The 20955-nt window shown below is 39.1% G+C and overlaps 1 protein-coding gene across 1 annotated transcript; it reads left to right on the top strand.

Moving 5' to 3' along the window:
* The first annotated feature begins 7596 nt into the window (after window positions 1-7596).
* On the top strand, window positions 7597-18180 carry ube2l3b (ubiquitin-conjugating enzyme E2L 3b). Its single transcript, XM_049579930.1, has 4 exons — window positions 7597-7705; window positions 9821-9916; window positions 10004-10190; window positions 16555-18180. Exons 1-4 carry the CDS (start codon window positions 7679-7681, stop codon window positions 16707-16709), a joined length of 465 nt encoding a protein of 154 aa, XP_049435887.1. The 5' UTR covers window positions 7597-7678; the 3' UTR covers window positions 16710-18180.
* The last annotated feature ends 2775 nt before the right edge of the window (window positions 18181-20955 follow it).

Below are 20955 nucleotides of genomic sequence, written 5' to 3'. Positions count from 1 at the left end.
ACAATTGGCGTCTTTGATACGCTCCAGCCCTGAAATACACCCCATAACACATCTAGGAACTCATCATAAGATTTCGGCCTACGCTGACGACGTTATATTATTTATCTCACATCCTAAAGCCTCTATATCGCCATTGCTGCAGTTAATAAATAAATTTGGCTCATTTTCAGGATACAAGATAAATTAGGGGAAAAGCGAACTAATGCCACTATCAAATTTAATAGATAAGACATTACTCATGACAACTCCATTTAGAATTGTATTAGATAAGTTTACAAGTCTGGGTATTATAGTGACAAGGATGCTGGGTCAATTATTATGACATAATTGGGATGAGAAAATGGTTCAGTTAGAGAAGAATATACAATTTTGGAACACTTTGCCTATCTCAATGGTAGGGCGTATTAATGCCATTAAAATGGTTGTTCTACCAAGGTTCCTGTATGTATTTCAAGCTATCCTGGTATGCATCCCTCAAAGTTACTTTAGAAAGCTAGATTCAGTTATATCATCTTTTATCTGGTCTGGAAAAGTACCTAGGATATCGAAAGAACATCTTATTAAAAGTAGGGCTGAGGGAGGATTTGGTCTGCCTCAATTTAAATCATATTGTCTGGCTGCACATTTGAATATCTCTTCTTTTTGGTTTGAGTGTTTACCAGGCAATAACCTGGAAGAGATGCCTGCATGGTTACAAATTGAACATCTCTCCTGTCAGTACACTTCTCTACCGGTACTTACTAATAGCCCAGTAAAGACTAAGAAGTCCATGTATAATAATAACCAGATAATTTATAACACCTTAAAGATTTGGAAGCAAGTAATAGTAACTCTATAAGCACCTAAAGTCTATCTAGACACACCTATTTGCTTTAATCATGCATTTGGGCCAGCACTGGACGATTTAGTTTTCCTAAACTGGAGAGAGAAGGGTATTAGTACTCTGAGAAATGCATACATTGAGGACCACCTTGCATCCTTTCAGCAGTGACAGCAGACATTCCAGCTCCCAGCTTCCCATTTTTTTTCCCATTTCCTACAGCTGAGACATTTTTTGAGAGCTTATGTCTTACAATTTGACCATAAACCTCAACATGCAGCTTTAGATAGTATTTTGCAAATTAAACCATATACAAGAGGGGCAATATCTAATTTTTATGGAATTTTACTGAAAATGAATAATACATCCTCAGATTCATTTAAGGAAGCATGGGAGAAAGAACTGGATACTGAAATCTCAGAAGAAACATGGGAGAATTGCATGGAGAACATCTATGATAGTTCATCAATGCTAGACATAATTTGATACAATTCAAGGTAGTACATAGACTACACTCTTCTCCCTCCAAATTGTAGAAAATATTTCCAGAAGTGTCATCTCAATGTGTCAAGTGTCTAAGTGAAGAAGGAACGTTGTCTCATCTATTCTTACGATGTCATAAGCTACAGTCATTTTGGAGCTTTTTTGTTTGGGTTTTTCACAAAGGCTTTTAACCGGCCATTTAATCCAGCCCCACTCACTGCGCTGTTTGGGGTCGTGAATGTGTATGATGTGAAAAGTGGATATGTGGCTAGGGCTATTTCCCTTTCAACATTGTTAGCTAGAAAGCTTATTTTACAGTCTTGGAAATCTGAAAAGGCTCCTACATTTGAAATGTGGCTAAGGGAACTGGGCAATGTACTACACTTGGAGAAAATCAGGTATATTATGTCAGCTAGAGAGAAAATCTTCTTTAAAATCTGGCACCCTTTTCTTGATGTAATGGCTGGAAATTGACTGATCACTGTATTTGACGTCCGCTGTTTACGATAGTATGATAGGATATATTTGTCACATTAACAACCTCTGTCAAAACTTCAGAATTGTTTTCGGTATAACCACCAACCTACGTGAATATGTATTATTTTTTAATTTTTTTTTATGTTGAAAATAATAAAAAAGAGAGGAAAAAAAAACTAATGTTGGGCTATAAATGAACTACAACATCCCTACATCTGCGGCACATCCTTACCACAGCAAGGCTGTAAAGCTGTGTTCGGTATGATGAGGTTTTGTAGTCTCATTTAGCAACTTGTTATCAGCTGCCTTTTTTAAGACATGTAAAAGCTTCAAAATTCACAGTGGGTTATATAGGCCTACTGACAAATTTTGTCTCTTGAGTAGAGATGCATGATAATATCAGCACGTCATCGATATCAGCCAATAATGTCTGAGCTCCTTACCCTATCTCTAAGGCTGAGCCCAGCCACCCCATGGAAGAAGCTCATTTCGGACACTTGTATCCATGACCTCATTCTTTCGGTCACTACCCAGAAGTCATGACCATAGGTGAGGGTTGGGACGTAGATGGACCAGTAAATCAAAAGCTTCACCTTCCGGCTCAGCTCCCTCTCCCTTTAAAAGTATTTTTGCTTGTTCTGCAAATTGTTTGCATTTTTATTAGATATTGAAAATGAATTACACAGTCAAGTCAGGTCAGGTCATTATCAGGGAATCAATTTGATTTAGGCTTGTTCATGAAACACAGACAAATCATATGAAAAAAAAAAACCATTTTTCTCATCAGATAACTTTTTGAAAATATAGCATTCACATTTACATGACAAGAAGAGAACAGAGCAAAGAGTGATGTCTTAACAAAGTGGCTGTACTTTATTTGGCTATATTTGGCTACAACCAATCAGCCTAATTTTGGCCTCTAAACATAGCAGAAATATTTTTTGTGGCTATAAGTTTAAGGTAAATTTAATTTACGGTTGCATATTTAGTGTGCCCTGTTGTATTTATCATTTAAATAAAAAAAATAGGCCTATCCAAAACATTGCTCTTTTCCCTTCACACTGCATAGCTGCAAATCAGGTATTTGAAGGTTTGTGCATGTGGCACACACAGGGACACAGGGAGAGAAACCTGACTATGAAAATAAATGCAGTGACAAAAAACTTCAGCAAAGGAAGAATAAGGGAGTGAAAGGGAGAGATGGACAGTGTCAGACCCAGAACTCCTCCATACCAACCCCGGTGACAGCATACTGACATTGGTGGTTAAGATTTACTGGACCAGGTGATCCAATATCATTCTCCTAAGACATCGTAAGACAGTGAGGTGATACAGAAAATTCGTTATTGACATTGCAGCCACAAACTCTAACATCCTTTACAAAGAACTGTATCAGATGAAACAGAAACAACCCATTACTCACCTGAAGTTTAAGTTGGTCCTTGCTGCTGACCTTTGTGGCTGTTTGTGAGACACTGAAACAGTCCCGCCATTCAGACCCACCACACCATCCACAGCTGCCCCACCATCCAGACCAGACCAGCCAGACCATCCTGATCATCCACACCTGCCTCACTGGCCTGCATCCCTGTGACTAAAAACCCATATATGTAAAGGTCAAAAAAGGCCACAGAAGGAATGCTCTCCTTCAATGTAAAAAAAAAAAACACTGCATGAAAGTGCAGAAAGAGTGGTGTGGCACTGTGCCTGATTTTAGAAACTGTTTTGCTGACTGCATGACTGTGGTGCCTCTGCATCAGGGATGGATTACTGAATGTACCTGCTGGGCACAGGTCCAGGGGCCTAAACTGTCAGGGAGCCCCCGGTCTTCATTTGCAAAATGTCACTTACATAAACATGCACTGAGTACAGTTTACAGTCAATGTGAAATACCTATAAATAATTGAAAATGCTAAGGTTGTAAAGGCTGATAAAATGTAAATAATCAATATGTATAGCATGTGGAGCCCTGCTTTTTTTCCCTAATATTGGTAATGTGTCTGTGGGCACTTGGAAAAACATTAAAATATATTGATTCCATTTTTTTGTAGGCTAAAATAAATCATCAAAGTAATTCAACTTTTAATTTTTTAAAATTATTTATGGCATAATTATGGAGATTTTTGGTTTTCCCCATCTGTGAGGACTGCGGCCCAGTCCAAGGGGAAGGACACTGCCTGAGTTGTGGTTTAAAAACTGAATGGACATGGAGACATGTGCTGGAGGAGCTGGGCAACCACAGGCACATGTTAAGGACTGATTTTGTTGTTGTGTGCTGGGCAGTAGTCAATAAAAGTAATGCATATAGAAAGAGTGCTGGATCTGTGCACCTGTGCTGGGGAACTTAAAGGGGTAGCAAGATGGCTGCACATACTAATAAGAACTGAAAACATGTCTGAATAAAAATGTTTTCAGTTATCACAAAGTTATCATAGGAATCTAAGGATCACAGCAGTATGGAGAGAGCATCATAAGTTGGGTGCAACAGCTTGAAAAGCACAGCCACCTCAGGTTATATAACAGGTATTGGGTAACGTTTGTTCAGAATCAGAATCAGAATCAGAATCGTTTTTATTGCCAAGTAGGTTTTCACATACAAGGAATTTGGCTTGGTGTATTGGTGCATAATAAAGAATATAAAATATATAAAAAATATAGAGTAATTAGAAGCATACATATAAAAAGGAAATACTATAAACAATTAAATATACAATCTGAATGCAAAGGACAGTAATAATAGTAATATAAAAAATATGGGTGAGGTTTCGGTCCTGATGGACCACAGCCTTCTGCCAGAGGGGAGAGTCTCAAAGAGTTTGTGTCAAGGGTGGGAGGGATCAGCCACAATCTTTCCTGCACGCCTCAGAGTCCTGGAGATGTACAGGTCCTGGAGGGAGGGCAGATTGCAGCCAATCACCTTCTCAGCGGAGCGAATGATACACTGCAGTCTGCTTTTGTCCTTGGCAGTGGCAGCAGTGTAGCCTACCAGATGGATCAGATGGGTCAGATGACCTAAGTGACAGATTAGGGCAAATATGAGAGGAGAAGGTCAGCAATGTACTTAGTGTTTGACTATGCAAGGCTCCAAAAGTCAGCATCAGTATTTTAAAATGGTTGTGGAATTTAATGGGAAGCCAGTGAAAAGAGTATAAAATTGGTGTGATATGTGATCTCGTGCTTCTCATTAAGATTCAAGATTCAATAATTTATTGCCATGTCAACATAGTTGATAGGAATGTGTCTTGGTTTGCTCTCAGACAATAATACAACAATCCAATACACCACAATAACAATACATACAGAAAGACAATACCCAGCAGCGTCACATTCAGCAAAAAGTGCACAAGAGTGCTTACAGTTTAAAGTGCTAACAGTGCATATTGAGATGCCTTATGGCTTGGAGGTAGGTGCTGTCTCTGAAGCAAGATGTTTTGCTCTTAATGCTTCTGTAATGCCCGCCTGATGGGAGGAGATTAAAGAGGTAGTGAGCCGGATGAGAATGGTCTGTTATGATATTTTTGGCCTTCCTGATTATTCTTGTGGAGTAGAGTGATGTAAGCGAGGGGAGACCGCAGCCAATGATTTTAGAAGCTCGGCGCACAACTCTTTCTAGACGACTCTTGTCCTGACTGGTTGTGTGACCAAACCATACAAGCCTTGAAAAGGTGAGTATGCTCTCTATAGCAGACATATAGAAGTGAGTCATGGCTGCCTGACTGACCCTGAACTTTTTGAGCTGCCGCAGGAAGTAGAGTCGCTGGTGGCATTTACTGATTTTGAGACTGGTGTTGAGGTCCCACGACAGGGATTCATGGATGGTGGTCCCGAGGAACCGAAAGGAGGTGACTCTCTCTACCACTTCTCCATTGATGGAAAGAGGGGGAAGGGGCATGGCCCTCTTCCTGAAGTCAACAACCAGCTCTTTGGTTTTAGAGATGTTCAAAAGCCAAAAAGCCAAGCAGCTGCATTTTGGACAGTTTGTAAACAGTTTAAAGAATTTTGATTTAAACAGGTAAAATAGCATTAGGCTACTATAATGTAAATGAGAAGAAATATAAGCATGAATAATCATGTCCATCTCAACCTAGGTCACCACAGATCTTAATTTAACAATTTTCTTTAATTTGAAAACACATGAGCACATAAGATGACTGACATAGTTATCAAGGGACAGGGTCAAGGATGACATCTAAATTTCTAAGGTTTTGCTGGACACAAACACTCAGAGACCCTATATGCTGCTTTATGTCAGGAATACACTTCTCAGAAGCATTAATAGGAGCTTCCGTATTATTAGCTTATTCGTATTTAATTGAAGGCAAGTATCAGTCATCAAAATCCTTACGGGAGATATTCATTTATAAATAGACAACTGGCTACTCCATCTGGTTTAAAAAAGCAACTGGATGTCACCAGCATAACCCAAAAATATTTATCCATAGCTCATAATTAACAGAATTTGATCCTCTGCCTGACACTCTCTGAGTCCAAGGCTATTCATTTATTTTAAAAAAGTCTAGGCTCTGTAGTTCCTGTATATCCTCACACTATTATTAATATAAGCAGGGGATTTTAATACAAAGTTGTAACCACTGTGTGTGAATGTATGAATAGGTCAGACCTGTGCAGCACTAAATTTGAAATGAACTGTAATAAACTGGAGCTTCTGTGCTTTAATTACCTGCTGTGAAACAACATGACCCTCATCCATTTAAAATGAATATTGGTTCTTCTGAGCTCATTTTGGTGAAAGTAACGCAAAAGTAGTGTAATAAGTAACTTATTAGCCTACATAGGGTAATACTGTTAAGTAAGTCATTACTTTTAAATTAGGGTAACTAGTAATATGTAATTTCTTACATTTTGAGAGTAACTTGCCCAACATTGTTACAACAGGTAAACTTTATGGTTTAGGTGCTTTTCTGTGAGCCCTGTTCATATGATAGAAAATTTAGGATTTCCCTTCAATTTCGCTTTCACAAATGTGGGTAATCCAAACCAACATAAACAGCAGATGTAGCCTAACTAGTTAATCCATAGGTGAGTTAACCTTCTTTTTTCCCCACAATGTTTTATTTGCAAATTGGAGGTTTTACTATGACATAAAATCACTTAACATTGAACAGACCAGGGGGTTTTAGAGTTCATTGCCAGTCCTTTAAAAATCAAATAAAATGTACAGTCTGTAACAGGTTGAGAGTCTTTGCAGCTTTGTTGTCGATTACACATTCAAGTGTGGTGCCATACTGCTGGAGTTCAACAATGAAACGACGAAAGCAGGATTTAGAGTCAGACCATTTGTGTAGGCTATATGAAACTTTCCAAGGATAATTAGAAGTTGTATTATGTAGGCAGCGTTATTCACCATCCTACTGAAAGTAAAATATAGCATCACATCAAACACAGTAAGGTGTACAGTATTAGCTACCTATTTTTTTCATTTCATTCAGTCTTGCATATCATTCCAAAACTGCTTTGAATGATGACAATGATAAAACAAATGAAATATTGTCAACATTACAGAAAATACATGAATAATCTATGTTTAATTTAAATCTCTCCAAGACCTCCTTAGCGGGATAAATTCGGTGTAACCCTTTGTAGGATAGCCTACTTCTTTCACTTTATTACTAATGCAATATTTATTTAAAACACTACAGGCTTTTTTCCCCTGTAAATCGCTCATGATAGACGACCAGAAGAACCTTGCTGCAGGGGCCGTATAGTTCAATACGTTTCTGATGTGTCTGTTACTGCAAGGTTTATCTTGAATATTGATATCTCGAATAAAAATCTTGGGTGAGTTAACCTGATGATGGCTGACGACTGATCCTCAGCCCAGGACCAGGACCCATATTCGCCGCGCTGTGTATTCTGGGAACACACAGTAGTTTCAAGATGGCGGCGAGCAGGAGGCTGGCCAAGGTAAATCTCCCGATCCCGTTATTTTCATATAATTTGTACTGTATAGAGATGTATTGGCGACTCCAGGACTCATTCGTTTTTCGTTTCGACTCAAATAAGGCAGTGTTTTTTGAAGACATACTTAGTGGCTGTTTTTAGCTGTAAACTAATTAAAACGAGAGGTCACTACTGGCCATGTAACGTTGGCTAGCTGACCAGATATTACCGTTAGGCAGCGAAGCACCGGCAAATTAGGCCAGAGTCGGTAGTCAGCTTTCGAAGACGACCACGCAACATATGTTTTGTTCACTAGCAACGTACAGCTCTTAAGCCGTTATGGGTTCTACGAGCCAGGGAGGGAGTTAAGATGTGGCCAACATAAAACCGTGAACGAGTTTTCTCGGCATAAGGCGTTTGCTAATCGGCTAACGTGCTAGCCTCAGGTCTTAGCTGCGTTTCAGTTCGCTAGCTAGCCAGCGAGCGTCAGCTAAACCCCCAGTTAGCAAGGTTCGGTAGTTCGTCACTAAAGGATGGATGGGGATAAACTTAGTTTAAATCAACTGTTAACATGTTTCATTACCTTTACGTGAAAGAATCAGACAATAAATACCAGGACCGGATGTGCCATTTTCTGGCAACAAGTCAGTGAGACTTTGTACACGGGCTAGTTTGCACCCGACGACACACACAACAACATTAAGCTCTCGCAGCTAGCTGGCAGGACAGAATGAGGAAATCGGCCTGAAGGAAGACTGAGGCTGGAGTAAAGCAGTGTTAATTATCAGAATTGTTTCCTAGAGCATGATTGGGACTTTTTAAGGTCGTTACCTACTAGCTAAATTGATAACAATAGATGAGACTACATCAGGATCGTTCAGACCTGGCTCAGCAGATGACAGTGATTGAAGATCAGGCTTGCAGGCCTACAATGAGTACCTTTGTTTTATGGGAATTAGACCATTATATCAGAATGTTGGGGAATATAGTGTGTAATTCCCACTGCTTATTACTGTCCACCATACTTAAACACCCTGAGCAATCGCACACAGCACTGGTGTCTTTATGTTATGAGCAGGGGGTATGAGTACAGATTATTTTCTAGCCAGTTACAGGGTTCTCAGGCAGCCTACATTATAATGAAATATAGTAGCACTTAATGAACCATGCAAATAAACTTACTAAGCTTTAGAAATCAAATTTGATCAACTTGTTGTACAGTCTGTATACATATGTAGGCCTATACATACTATAAAAGCAACTAGTAACAATGTACAACCATTTGATAAGTGAAGTGTATGGTTGATTATTGCATAGATTATGCTCATCTTTTTCAGTTCTAATTTAATGTGGCTCTTGGTTGTAGGCACATTATATAACAGAATGGCAAATATGTGTGTGTGTGTGTGTGTGTGTGTGTACATATATATATATATATATATATATATATATGTGTGTGTGTGTGTGTGTGTGTGTGTGTATGTATATTTGCAGATTTAGGCTGTCATGAACAGCCATTTGTAGATGAACACATATTTTGAGAAAATGTAGCCACATTTAATTTAGTTCTTATTTCTCCCCTCATTTACTTATTAAATGGAAATGCCCAGTTTCTGAACACTGCTTCTATCGTTGTCAAGGGGCTGAGTGTAGACAGACAAATGCTATACCCTCCATGACACATTCACTTCAGTTCCATTTTCTACTATAAAAGTCACTAGTGCAGCAAAAACAAACAAACAAAAAATGATGGGAATTCTCGCTGGCTGCAAGCAAAATTCTTACTAAGTGAGCTGGAGGTAGCACTATCAGTAATTGAACCAGAGATGTCTGAGGTGATGACCAAGAACTTAACAGCCTGTGGCACCACATTGCCTCCCCTTTAGCTGCATTGTTGAGCACTTGCTCTCTGCCACATTGTAAACATGTGTTGGCGCACACCTGACCACAAAGTTACAGTAAGACTTTCACAAATCGGTAAGGGAAATTGAAAAGCAATAAAGTAAGTTTTATAAATAAATCCCCTGTTATCCACTTTATAACTGGTTCCAATTCAAAACTGGTACTCTAGACTCAACCTTGGTGAACATGAACGATTTTCACTTCTGTAACATACATTATTTGCTTGTTCCCTTTTAGGAACTCGATGAGATTCGCAAGTCTGGAATGAAAAACTTCAGAAACATTCAAGTTGAGGAATCAAACCTATTGTCATGGCAAGGGCTCATTGTTCCTGTAAGTAGCCAGTCCTCCTTGACTGCTCTACCATTACGTTTACCACCTCTACAGTTTCTTCTACTAACCTCCTTTGTTCATTTCCAGGACAACCCTCCTTATGACAAAGGTGCGTTCAGAATCGAAATCATTTTCCCCACCGAGTACCCTTTCAAGCCTCCCAAGATCACATTCAAGACAAAGATCTATCACCCCAACATTGATGAGAAGGGCCAGGTGTGCTTGCCTGTGATCAGTGCAGAGAACTGGAAGCCTGCCACCAAAACTGACCAAGGTGGGTGTTTTAAGTGTCACAGAGGGCCTCTGTAAGTAAGCTGATGAGACATAATTACCTTTTATTACATTTTTTTATTACATGTCCATGTTTCTACACAGAGAAGGGCTTTGATTGAAATTGTTTGATGAAATTGCTAAATAGGTTTTAATCAAAGTTTAAGTACCAATACCAAAACAAATCAGTTTCAGTACCCTTTCTTTGAGTAAACTCAACAGGAACCAAAACATTACAGTATTTGACGTTTAATGAGGTTACTTAGTAAATCAAAACATTACGGATCTCAACAGCACTTACATAGTGTAGTGTCAAGGATTTCATGGGCTGATGGACTGGTTATCTTATATGATGCTGACCCACATTATTTTAATATCAGTTTAAAGGAATGCAGCGATTGTGAAATTCTGGGCCAGTACCAATGTTTAAAATACCATTTTTATTGATAGCCAATACCACTGTTTTTTGTTGTTGTTGATTATTTTGGTTTTGTTGTTATTTGTTCACCCTCTTGTGCCAGAAAAAAAAACAACAACTTCATTATCCAGAATATATAAACTGTTTTAAGGTCATTCAGCCCTTTATTACACTATCTTTGATTGAGCACAAATTCAGTCATACAAAATTATGTAAACAACCTTTAACCTTTTTCACATGACCAGATTTTTAAGGTGGAACATTAACACATAATTTTACTCAATGCACGATCTGACGGCATGACTCAATCAACACACCTTAAATATTCCATATGACAACTTTGACCATTACTTGAGTTTTTATACGACATACACCTTTAGTAATGAGTGGATATTTGTACTTTTATATGTATTAATTTGGGCCGGGTTATGTGAACAGCATTTATTCCAATCTTCGCTCGGAGAAAAAAAAAGGGTCGCCTAACATCAAGCTAATTAATTTAACCATTCGTTAATTCATGTAACAATATAATTTTAAGTGAAGAGCGTCAGATTGGATTTAGAAACAACCCCCTAGCTCTCCTGCTAATTTCAAAACCGACTTGTTTTTTCACAATGTAGCATTTTCAGGGACAAAATAGGTTTCTGACAGCGTCCCGCGCAAGATCTCTGTTTGTCCCAAACGTGTATTCTATTGCTCTCTGGATGACAGAATGATGGGATGATGGGACTTAGTCTTGAGCCCTGATTTTAGCTTGCACAAAATTATTGTGACACGACACAACAGAAAAACATCAGCCACTGTCACTGATGAATGTCATATTGCTTGTTGATAGGCTGATTGCAGTCAACAAGGTGAACATCAGCCAGTAAATGGGTTCATCCCTATCAGTTTTATTACTATTGTTAGGGTGACAGGAAACATACAGCACCAAGAGTGCAGTGAATACTGCAAAATGACAAAAAGAGTGAAAAAATTGAACTGGATTAATAAAGTACATATATATATATATATATATATATATATATATATATATATATATATATATAGTGATAGCCTAGATGGTGTAGTGGAGACATGTCCTTATTGTCAGCTGATAGATGGGACCTGATAGGACCATACCAGTTTTCATGATAAAATGTTAAGGTGATACACCCACCTTAAAATCTGGCCCATCCAAACATTTTTGATTATAACTCATGGTAATCACGATTTTGCTTGTAAAACAATCTTTCATCTTGGCACAAATTTTTGTGGTGAAGATACACATTTTCAATGTGTAGTTCAGTGCAGGACAGATGTCCCGCCTATGAGCATTGCTGATTAGACAGACTCTGCTCCTTAAAGCACACAGAAAACATTGTAGCTTGGAGGGATGCTCAGCTTGTGAACTTCACTGTGAAATTGCGAGAGAGCACTGAATTGTGGATGGCCTACCACATGTTTGTTCATCTGCTGTATAGCTGCCTTGCTATGACTCCGCCAACAGCAACTTCTAAATCCTCTTCAGAGCTGCAGAAACACCGGAATGCAGAGTTTAGCATGTGTCACAACTACACCACTAGCTGCTGTTTGTTGGTTCCAGAGGCTGGGGATCTACCTGATCTGATGATGTAGCAGCAGTGTTCTCTTTTGCTCGCCTTAGAACTATATCCTCCTCAGTATTGACCTCATGTCGAGTGCTCCAATTTCGTAATCTTGGCCTTTAATTTCCTATAATATAATTTCTTCTAATCTAGTGTACAATATGAAGCACTGATGGAACTGGAAGAAAATTAGAGACAGTCTGACAAGCATCGACTGCTGTTTACATAGCATCACTAATTAGATCAGTTCTCCACCCACACAGCTCCAGGGTCAGCTGATCTTCTTGCTGTTATGACAGTCATGGGGACCGATAAGAATTTGTATTTGTGTTTTACTATGTGCTGTAAGTGGGCAGTAACGGTATATGTATTTATACCAAATTGTCACGGTCTGCTGCAGCACACAGAATAAATGGTATGTAGAGTGATGCACGTAATGCAGAACCAAAGCACTAGTTACGCCCAGAAACCTTAAGTCATATGCGGTTAGCATTATATGCTGAGGTTATCATAACAAGCAGATTGGCTTGCAAGTTAGTCACAATATGGTGAGCGCAAATTTAACACTGGAGCTGGAAGGCCCACCCACCGGTTCCTGGTCAGCTAGAACAGCACTAGAGAGAGAGTTGTGTAAAAGATAAGGATGGCCAGTGGGCTTTGCTCCACTGTTGTAGAAAATGTCAATAGAAACACATCCAACATGTTAACGCACATTCAACATCATCACCCAGATGTGTGGATTAATGTATGATAAATGTTTGGGTGCGTTGAAAATTTAAATATAACCAAGGTGGAACAAATTGAAACACTCTTCCTAATGCACAAGTTTATTCTTCATTATTCTATATATTTTGGTATTTCATTTCGTAGCGTAAAAAGATTCTTTTCAGTTTTACAGTCTGCTGTGACCTGTTGTATTTTGGGAAATGATTAAGTGTTCACACAGTGTAATGCACAAGTGTTTGAAATGTTCGTGATTTTATACTGAAAATAGTTAACCTAAGTTGCCAGTGGGCAAACTGCTCTCATGTGACCTTCACATAAATGTGGACATGTGTTCCCAGCTTTAAGACATTTATAGTAGTCTGTGTGAACCAGTCAGGACCAAGACTCTTCATGACTCTAAGGCTATAGTAGCTGGCAATAGTGACAGGAAGGTAAAAGACAAAATCTGAGATGGAACCAACAGGGTACATGAAGTCAATACTGAGGCTCAAACGGATGCACCACAACAGTAATTATGTAGAAAGTGTCATGCTCATATCGTAGCCGCTCTGTGTCATCATATTCACTCTCTGACAGTCTCTTGTGAAAGTGTCAGTGCTTTGCAGAGTTACTTCGTTGTGAACTGCTTTTGTTTCCTAATCTGTATGTGGGTCCTCCAGCCCTGATCATCCAGTGAAAACTCAGATCTGAGTTCCACAAAGAGTAACAGTGCATTTAAGTGGTGTCATATAGTTAAAACTGTTGTGTCAGGAGAAACATTTTCATAGACTCTTCAATGCAACTGACTGTAGAGAAGTGTCATTCATGTCTGATAAGTATTTATATTCCCTGTTGATTTTACAAACCACCCGAGCCTCTGAAGGCAATGAGATGTAGTAGCTGAATGATGAAGCTCTGCTGCCAGACCAGAGGAGTTATAGTTTTGTATTTTCAATTAGTTATTATTTTTTATTTCAGTTTTAATTTCTGTTTTCAATTCAGGTTAGTTTCAGTTAGTTTCCAGAGTGGATTTGCTTGTTTTGAGTTACATTTTTGTTGTTTAAAAATGTTTAGTTTTAGATGACTTTTTATTGGTTTCAGTTTTTTATTGTAACATGAGGGGTATTTGTCATGGGCAAGATTAAAGTCGTTCATAATAGGTATTAGAATACATACACAACACCTCGCGATAGCAGCTTATTCACAGTAGACTTGTACATGTAGCTGTCCCAGTCTCAATAAACATATGCACTCCTCAGGCTTGTTGTGTTGACAGGTTGGATCAAATTGACGAAGTCTAAAAGCGCGTTCCAGGCAACCCGTAATTCATGTTTTTACGACCTTCTACCCGTGAAAGTGTACTGGAACGGCAGTCAAACCTGTAACTTACCACCTGTGAACTTGTACCAGATCGATGTACTCCCAGTTACGCCGTCTGACGTCACACAGCCCTCTAAACCAATTACCTTACTCCTTTAAATAACAGTGGCAGCCCTATGGATACGGTGTTGATGCAAGTGATACACAGTGAGAAATAGACAAAAAAAATAACCCTAATGTTAACGCATTATTGGCAGCCCCTCTAACAGCTGGTTTCCAGTGCAAGAATAAATCAATACAAAATACATTTCCAAACACACAGATAATGTAAAATAAAAAGTACAATAGCATCTGTGACCTATGCGCCGCTTCTCCTCTGTTTCACTCAAATGAACAAGGAACTGGCAGTTTGGTGATGGAAGTGATCGGAAACAAACATAAAACCTGCACATTCCGCCATGTTGCTTTGACAGTTTGGCGTGACTTGCCTGTAATGCTATGAAGTCGTGAGTCGTGACTTTAAGTGGTGACTTACGGGCTCAGAAACTTGCCTGGAATGCAGCATAAAGCTTTTTTTTTTTTTAGTCAGTTAAATATACAGTATGGTTTCTGTTGGTTTTTGTTTTTTCGAAAGTCTAGTTTTATTTTTATTTCAAGTTCAGTAAAAAAAAAAACAAAAAACAAAAAAATAGTTTTACTTTTTAGTCTAGCTTTAGTTAACTGTAATAACCTTGTGACAGACACTCAACTTCAGCACCTGAATGCACCACCTGGAGAGATTCACAGATCATGCTGCATCATTTTAACTAGGGATGTTCCAAATGACTGATGTACTTACTTAGACTAGTTGACTAGTCCAAAAGTAAGAAAACATCTAGAACACAGTTAATATTGAGCACAAATTAATCCATTAGTTCAAACATTGTCCAAAACTTATTCATATATAAGAACCATTTAAAATCATTCATCAGATTTTTCAATAACCAAATGGTATTTTAAATGCTGTTGGAATGTGTATGCACCAAGCCTTATAAACATTTCAAATTATCCTACAAAACATGACAAAACTCACTAAAGAAAAGTCAAGAAACAGCATTTATTTTTCGTCCCGACTCATCCCCATTAAAAACACACACACACAAACACACACACTTATGCACTAAAGCCCTTTTGAAATAGGAATTGTGCAAATTTGCAGGAAAGTCCAATCAGTCTTTTTTCTGCATTGGCAGTATAAAAACAAAATCGGGGAGTGCAGTAAAACGCCGCCTACCTACTTTTGTTTATAAAGAATTTGCCTTTTTCGGGTCAATGGGGGCGTGAGCAAGTAACAACACGTGTAGCTCAATGTGTGACGCAAACATTGACGTGAGAGGGTAGCCGCGGCTGGTCAGTCCTTCGGCAATTCTCCCGTAAGTTGGCCCGTTCTTCACCGTTCCCGTCATCTGACGGTTAATGGCCTCTTCCTTTGCGAGGGCAAGGAGGGCGCGCAATTCCATGTCTCCCCAGTTGCTCATCCTTACTTTTAATTTAATGCATTGTGCTGTCATTTCAACACTTTCTATGTCTGTTTCAAATTAAAAGCCCCTTATAACGTCAGTTGAGAGAATCCTTTCATTTTCTATAAAGGCTTTTATTGCGAAACATTTGTAGGAACTTTTTGAGGAGTCAGTGACTTGCTTGTTTGCATGCAGTACTTCAAATGTAGCTCCTGCGATCTGGTGGCGCTTTTCACAAAACAGTTCGGCTGGGACATGAACAGCCATATTGACTGAGATAATAATAATAATAATAGTAACAACAATAATGATATTAATGATGATGATGATGACAATAATAATGATAATAGTAATACGATTAATAAAAATAGGACAAGAATAATTTGATGACATCACAAACGACAACTAGTGATGTTTTGTCGTAGACCAACATGTAGTCTGTCATGTCTGTCGGTCAAGTCACGGTAAGATTTTATGACTCTACAGTTGCCTAATCTGACACATTGACTGTCAGAACAGACACAAATGTCATGCAGTCTGAACCCAGCATTAGTGTGTTAAAATGAACGGAAGCCAATGGAGCCCTGGAGGGTAGGAAAGTATGTAAAATGACAACACCACCTGAATTAATTGGCGGATGGTTGTCAGCAACTCGAGGTACAGTATAAGCACATAGAATTTACTCACCTGATTGTGCAAAAGCCCTGGCTTGGTGTCTTAATGACCTCTACCTTTCAGTTAATGCTCTTTCTGCCAGCACACACTGCTGAGAGACTAGTGGCCATTGTCTCATTAAGAAAAACATCTAACTTGTTTTCCTTGGCTGTTTGTGTCTTGCAGTAATTCAGTCCCTCATTGCGCTGGTGAACGACCCCCAGCCGGAGCATCCCCTTCGGGCAGACCTAGCAGAAGAATACTCAAAGGACCGTAAAAAATTCTTGAAGAACGCTGAAGAGTTTACAAAGAAACACGGCGAAAAGCGGCCAATGGACTGATCACCTGACAAGCGTGTAGCCCTCTCTCTGTCTCTTTCTCCCCCCTCCTCCTGTCTTACCTGCCCAAGCCAAATACCGATCTTCCTCTCGCCTCCTCGCTCTCCCCCTACACCTCACCACCTTCCTCGCTCACTCCCCTCCCCCCTTCTCCCCTTTACACCGGTCCTCCCTGCAGTCCAGGAGCCGCCCCAGCTGAAGCCAGGCAGCGGCAGCCTCAGCCTCCCTCCCCATCCAGGACTCTCTGTGGATCAGACAGCTTCCTCCCCCTCCTCTTCCTCCTCTTTCTCCCCCTCCTCAGCCATAAATCTCCAGACCATTTCTAACTTTCTACTCTTTTCTTAATGTGAAAAATGGAAAAAGAAATGATAAGGGAACATGATGTTCAGATGAAGAGTTAGATGGAAATACTGAGTAATGTGTTAATTTTCTGTTTGCTTTTCCTCTATATAAACAACTCTTGTGTTAAATAGATCTCACTTAGACATGATTTTTCTGAAGTATTTTATTTTTTGCAGAGAAGGAATACTGGTTGATTACTCTTTTTTTCTTTTGCCCCATCATCAATAATCTTTTAAGCTTAAAAAAAACAAACATGACAGAAAGAAGAGAAGCTGTAGGTAGGTCCTGGAGGTGCGTGCTGACTGAAATGTTTTCCTTACTCACCTCCACTGCTTCTAGACTTGCACTGTACTCTATGGGACAATCCCTCTCACATCTCCTTCCCCACAGTTTGTAACCCACTGAGCAGAAACAAACATTAATTGAAATGTCATTGCTGAAAATGCTACAGAAGATTCTTGAGTGTGAAAGAAAAATTGGTTTCCAAACACTCCAAACATGCCGTTATCTTCAGCAGGCCCTCAAAGAATATCCCAAAATTTTCTCAGATGTACTTTGATGGGTTTTTTCAACATAGATTAGTTGCACTCTCAGACCATGCTGCTAAATCAGCATGACAAATGGCAATTGTGATTTTCTGTTCCTGATTAGTATCAGGATTAGTAATTATTTGCTTTCTCCACTTGAAATGATATTGATTGGCACTTATTTAAAATTGGTAATGTGGGAAGAACCTGTTTGGTTAATTGGAATCTTCCACGCATGTTTCCTCTCCCACTATTGGGCACCCTAATATAACCACCTATCACATCAGAAACAGAGCCCTTTACCACACTGAGACATATTCCAGTGGCAGATGGACTGTCGGCTGCCCAGCTGAAAGGGACGTCAGGAGGGAGGGGGGGAAGGAGAAGCTGGAGAGGGATGCACTCAGCTGGAATGAAGCTCAGCTCCTGGAGGCGGTCCTAGGAACAAGCACCTTGAAGGCAGCTGGGAGAGGGCTGGCTGTCCGGGGATGTGTCAGGACATGGAAAGGGACTGCAGTGGCCAAAAAACCACCATGTAACAGCTGTTTGATCTGGTCCCTATATTGTTTCATAATAAAGATGGCTAACCATTTGGCCTCACTGTCTGCCTGGTAGTCAAGTGGATGTTGCACGTGTTTGGTTTCTGGTAACTAGACAGCAGAATGAATCCAAAACAACATGATCTGATTAGCAATTTGGTAGAGCTGAAATCTAAATGAAGTGAACTTAATACCGTTGCTTCATAGTTTGACAGTAAATCTCAGCTCCCAGCTCACTTTACTTTTAACAGCATCTCAGTCTTCTACACTGTCAAGACTCCAACATTGTGGTAAACAGTTGATTGAGAAAGCCAGTATGTGGACCTTGAGTTAAGGTCCACATACGTATTTTTTGTCATAGTTTAAAAAGGTAACGGATAAACTTTAATGATCAACTAATGTCATTGTTTTAGTCCATATTAATATTGTTCACATGGAATCCCATTTATTACAGATCCCATATGTGACATTATTTGACATGGCAATTATTTTCCAGAGCATCCTTTAATATAATTTGAAACCGCATTCAGGAACATGGACTGATGTTAAAAGCCTTCCTGAGCGTTTCAAAATGCAAAGATATCCAGGAAGCACAGTGAAGCTGGTTCAAAATACCTGTGTAACTTGTGATTCAACACAAAGGTAAGGAGTAGAAGTTTCTGATGGTTAAAGGTGTTGATTTATTCCAGTTTAATCTCAACTGAAACTATGTCCTCCAGCATACAGTAGCTGTAGGATAATACTGATGAGTTGCAGTGTTAGAAAAAGTACGTGGGGCGGGTTGCACGGAACACCTTTCATTAAGATTTTCCTCACAGTTCTAGTTAGGTTTTCTCATAAGAAAATCAATGGCAAAAACTCCCTTGAGTCTTCTCTGTAAGGTTTCCTTAAAAATGTTGAAAAAAAGGTATGGTTTTCCATTGCATAAAAGAAGAAAGTTAAGGTACCTCTGTCTCTATCTTAACTGCAACATGACTGAGTTCATGGTGATAAATGAAAAAAAACTAACACATCCTAGAAGAGTGTTCTGCGACCAGGAGAAGCCAATGGATACACTTTGGATATTACTGCTGAAAAATCTATTTCAACGCAGTAAATAAATGAGTCAATGTTTTTCCTTAAGTAAGGCCACTTTATTCTGTGCAACTGTAAAAATACTCTATTACAAGTCCTCTATTTAAAATGCTCGTGTTACAATAGAAGTACAAATGTATTTTCAGCAAAATGTACTTTAATTACTTAAAGTAAAACAGATTATTATGAGCCACTGTGAGTTGTTGGTTTTTATATTATTGGATAGTTAATAGTTAGATAGTTAATAAGAAGCGTTAATTTGTAGGAAGCATTGCACAAGCTGGTGCTGATGAATTGAAATGTATCTGTTGTATGCTGTAATCTATAACAACAATTTTAAAGTTTATAGATAGAGATTTTTTTAATATGTGAAAATATGTTATAACGCTGAGCAGTCCAGTTTAAATATTTAATGCAAAATCTGAATTGTGATTGCATCCTCATCAAACTGAGCAATGTGAGTTCAAGTTGCTGTTTGAGCAGGCCATGATTCAGATCCTTTACTCAAGTAAAAATATTATGATAATAAAAGGACAAAAACTTAAATGTGTATCAAACACTACAATATTTGGTTATTACTGATGCATGACCTACAAAATTACCATTTGTACATCAGTCATGTTGTGTTAACTTGAAATTGGGAAGAGAACTTTGCTTTTCTGGCATGCCTCCAAGGAAAAAAAAAATTATTGATTGGGGACCACATTTAACAACAGCAACACTATTTAAAATCATCTGTTTACAAACAGATAACCCAAGTCTCCCTTGTCGTATGCTCAGTGCTTCCCAAACACATGCATTTATCCATTCAGTTTCTCTTCCGCTTATCCTGTTGGGGGTTATGGGGGCGAGGCGGGGTACACCCTGGACAGGTCACCAGACTATCCCAGGGCTGACACATAGAGACAGACAACCATTCAGACTCACATTCACACCTACGGACAATGTAGAGTCACCACTTTACCTGCATGTCTTTAGACTGTGGGAGAAAACTAGAGAATCCGGAGAAAACCCATGCTGACATGCAAACTCTATACAGAAGGGCTCCCCCATCCCTGGGGTTTGAACCAGAAATCCTCTTAATGTGAGGTGACAATGCTGACCACTGTATCACTGTGCCGCCCTCAAACACTCTCTTAAGAACCAGACCCTGATACAAGAGTTTTTCAGTGAAATGTTTGATTTCCAAATGGTCATTTTGTGGGTGAAGTATTCCTTTAGTTGACGATTCATTGATAGCAGTCATGGTGACCTCCTAATGGTAAGCAACAGGAAATCATGATGCACAGGCCTACTATATCAGTTCCTTAACTAAATCATCAGTCATAATGGCTAAAGCATGTACTACGTAGCTGCACCTTTGCTGCATGTCACAGGCCTTTCTCCATAATTTCCTTTCCGTCTTTTTGGCGTGACTTGTCCAACAGAAGGGGAAAAAAATCCCCCAAAAATGTCATCATGAGTTATGCATTAGATAAATGTGTTTTTTCTTTGATTTAATCTCATTACATTATTAAGTGTTCCTGATAAATGTGATTAATCCTCTTTAACATGTAATCTGTCTTTACTACATGGAAAGCGACACACTCAAACATCTTCAGAGTTCATACTGCAGCACAAAACACCTGAGCAGGAACATGGATGACAGAACAGGTACCAGGTGCCATGACCAGCAGAGAGCTATGGTCCATAACACCAGAGACAATAATTAGAAATGAAATACATTTGAATGTTAACAGTATCACGTGTTGCACTACGCCTTCATAA

This window comes from Epinephelus fuscoguttatus, linkage group LG6, assembly GCF_011397635.1.
Source record: "Epinephelus fuscoguttatus linkage group LG6, E.fuscoguttatus.final_Chr_v1".
Classification (NCBI taxonomy): Eukaryota; Metazoa; Chordata; class Actinopteri; order Perciformes; family Serranidae; genus Epinephelus; species Epinephelus fuscoguttatus.
Note: the sequence above shows the minus strand (reverse complement) of the source record. Positions and strands in the feature narration are given on the sequence as shown.